We start from the raw sequence: 2,955 nt of genomic DNA, 5'->3' as shown, positions 1-2,955 counted from the left end.
CTCGCCTCCTTGAAGATGAGATGACGACGAGAAAACGAGCCGCGAGACACAAAGAATATTATTTTTTCAGTCAAATAGTGCGTTTTGATCTGAAATTCCTAATCGTGGTTAAGACCGGTTAAATCACTAAATTGGGTTATAAATACCAAGTCATTAAATACCAAGTCATTTTTAACTACCAGGGGTGGGCTAATAGATCTAGCTTTGGTGGAAGAGTCGCCCTGTTGGTCTAGGCCAGTGATCGATTTTCTCCAAACGCAGAATTACTCAGCTTTACCCTTTGACCACATGGATATGGACCCATTGTTTACAACCCATTTGCATACATGGGATCCTACCCGTGGGATATCCTCTCCCCAGAGAGATTAGTCGGACCTCTCCATAGGTCTGAGTATTTACTCTCTGAGTTAACAAAAAAAAAAACCAAGTCATTAACCCGATTTTTAATTTAGCTCTCGAATGCATTTGTTTTTTTAATTAATGAATCATTAGATTAGCTCTTAACTTTAAACAACCACATACTCTAAAAAATCTATAAATTAATAATATTGAGACCATCATATTAGTTATATTAATTTACCGGTAAATTAATATTTGTTGTTTTATTTTATAAATTAAAAGTAATTTTATTTTTCGTTTACTAAAAAAAATATGCATCGATTTTTTTCAAAAATAAAATTAATTATTTGGAAGTTATAGATTTTATATTAGTTTTGTAACTTAAATTTTAATGTTTAGAAAAAACCTTTTATATTAATCCAACTACTAAGGAGTGGCATATGCCAATCCTTGAGGAGTTTATGGATCCGGCGGATATTCAAATTATTCAAACTATGAAGATTAGTAAATTCTATCAACCGGACAAACTGATCTGGCACTATACTAAATCAGGGAAATACTCGGTCAAGTCTGGTTATCGTCTCGCACGTGATTTAATTAAAGAGGTTGACTATGGACCGACGTGCACAGGTCTTAGGGCACATGTTTGGAATCTAGAGGTTCCCCCGAAGATTCAACATTTTTTCTGGCAAATTGCCTCCGGTTTCCTTCCTGTAATGGAATGTCTTGCTCATCGGGGTGTCCGGTGTGATACTATATGCAAAAGATGTGGTTCGGCGTTGGAGATTATAAATCATGCACTTTTTGAGTGTCCTCGTTCGCGTCGGATTTGAGATTTGTCCCCGCTTGATATAAGTCCTAATGGCTTCCCATATGGTTCAGTTTTTTAAAATTTAGACTTCCTATATTGGCGGGCATCATCCCAGTCGGCCGCTCCGGATATAAATTTCCGCTTACTGTGGCTTGTTTGGTCTATTTGGAAAGATCGGAATAAAAAAAAATTTCAGGGTTTTGAGGCAGAGTCAATTGATATTATTAGTCAAGCGGCTAATGAGAAATTGTTATGGGAAGAGGCTAGATCCTTCCAATCAGACTCCCCAGATTCTTTGCCTTTGGAGGCTCGAGATCTTTCTTCCCGATGTAAGGTTGATGGATCTTGGAAGGCCTCAGATCCTTTTGTAGGTTTAGACTGGTGGTTTTGCAATAGTGAGGACACCATGGTTTTACTGGGAGCACAAAGTCAGCATCGTAGCCCTTCACCCCTACACTCGGAGCTTCAGGCGTTGATCTGGGCGATGGAATCTCTATTGGCGGCGGATGTTGACTGTCAAATTTTCGAGACGGATTGTGCATAACTAGTAGCGATGGTGCAGTCCCCTGAGGAATAGCCCGCCTTCTCCAACCTGTTGCATGAGTTCAGTTTACTTCGACCATCCTTTCCATCTTTCATGCTTTCGAGGATTCCACGCAAGTCAAATGTTGGGCAGACTGTCTTGCTCGCTCTTCGAGATATTTACTTTCTAAAGTTTCTTTTGTAAACTTTTTTCCTCCAGTTTGGGCAACCAATCTTGGAGTTATATTCTAATTTAATGTGTGGTTAACAAAACAAAAAAAAACCTTTTGACCCTTAATTACACATATATAGATAAATTCAATTATCAAATTGATGGTTAATGATCTTAACTATCGTATTTTAATAGAAATTTATTTTAGATGATTTGTAGGAAAATTTTCATTTAAAAATAAAACTAAATCATATCTTAATATGTCAAATTATAGATTAGGCCCGCATAGATATGTGGGGATAAGAAATATATTCTAAATATTGATTTTTATTTTATTTGATACTTTTTTTTATATAAAACCTGCTTTAGAGCTACATACTCTATCTTGCAATATAATTAATTGTATGTTACATCATAACATAATTGGATTCTAATTCTTTGCAACTCAGGACTTATATCGTTCATATCAAAATAATATGTGAATTATATCAAAATTTTTATCTTACTTAGTATTAAAAATAATTAAACATTAATAAAACATAATTAGCATAGACAAAAACTAATATTATCTCATATTTGCAAACATAACATTATCTTAAATATATTTCTTTCGTATACGGTAATATGATTCTAATATTTTTACTTCATGTACTACTAATTCTGAATAAAACTATATTAACATTATCATAAATTAACCAAAAATGATATGAGCTCCTTATTTGTTCTCAAGTTTTGTTTATGCTATCCACAAAATTAAAAGGAAAAAAAATTGAAATTAGAGGTAAATCTATTAATCCCAAGAAGTTAAAAGAATAATATATGGATAATAGGTAAAGAATTTCTGAAAAATTGCTTTTCAGAATGCCTCTTTTCATAAATATCCCATTTAGATATCAATTTTAAAAATATCATTCATTAAATCTGAAAAGTTTATAATATTTTATAAGGTTTAGAAGGTACTCCTTAATAATAACTACTACTTGGATATTTGATCCAAGTTTTTGTAGTGTTTTATAAAGTTTTACAAGGTATTTTAAAAGGTTTTATAAAGTTTTTAAAATGTATTTTTGTATGGTATTTACGTGTTATTTATAAAATATTTTACATGTAT

General features: G+C 32.8%; 1 protein-coding gene across 1 annotated transcript; it reads left to right on the top strand.

Annotated features, from left to right (window-relative positions):
• The first annotated feature begins 833 nt into the window (after window positions 1-833).
• On the top strand, window positions 834-1,694 carry LOC147920514 (uncharacterized). Its single transcript, XM_087501106.1, has 2 exons — window positions 834-1,052; window positions 1,347-1,694. Exons 1-2 carry the CDS (start codon window positions 834-836, stop codon window positions 1,692-1,694), a joined length of 567 nt encoding a protein of 188 aa, XP_087357232.1.
• The last annotated feature ends 1,261 nt before the right edge of the window (window positions 1,695-2,955 follow it).

Source organism: Camelina sativa, chromosome 19 (assembly GCF_030686135.1).
Source record: "Camelina sativa cultivar CO46 ecotype springtype chromosome 19, ASM3068613v1".
NCBI classification, from domain to species: domain Eukaryota; kingdom Viridiplantae; phylum Streptophyta; class Magnoliopsida; order Brassicales; family Brassicaceae; genus Camelina; species Camelina sativa.
The sequence above is the reverse complement of the archived record's forward strand: the minus strand, read 5'-3'. Positions and strand labels throughout refer to the sequence as shown.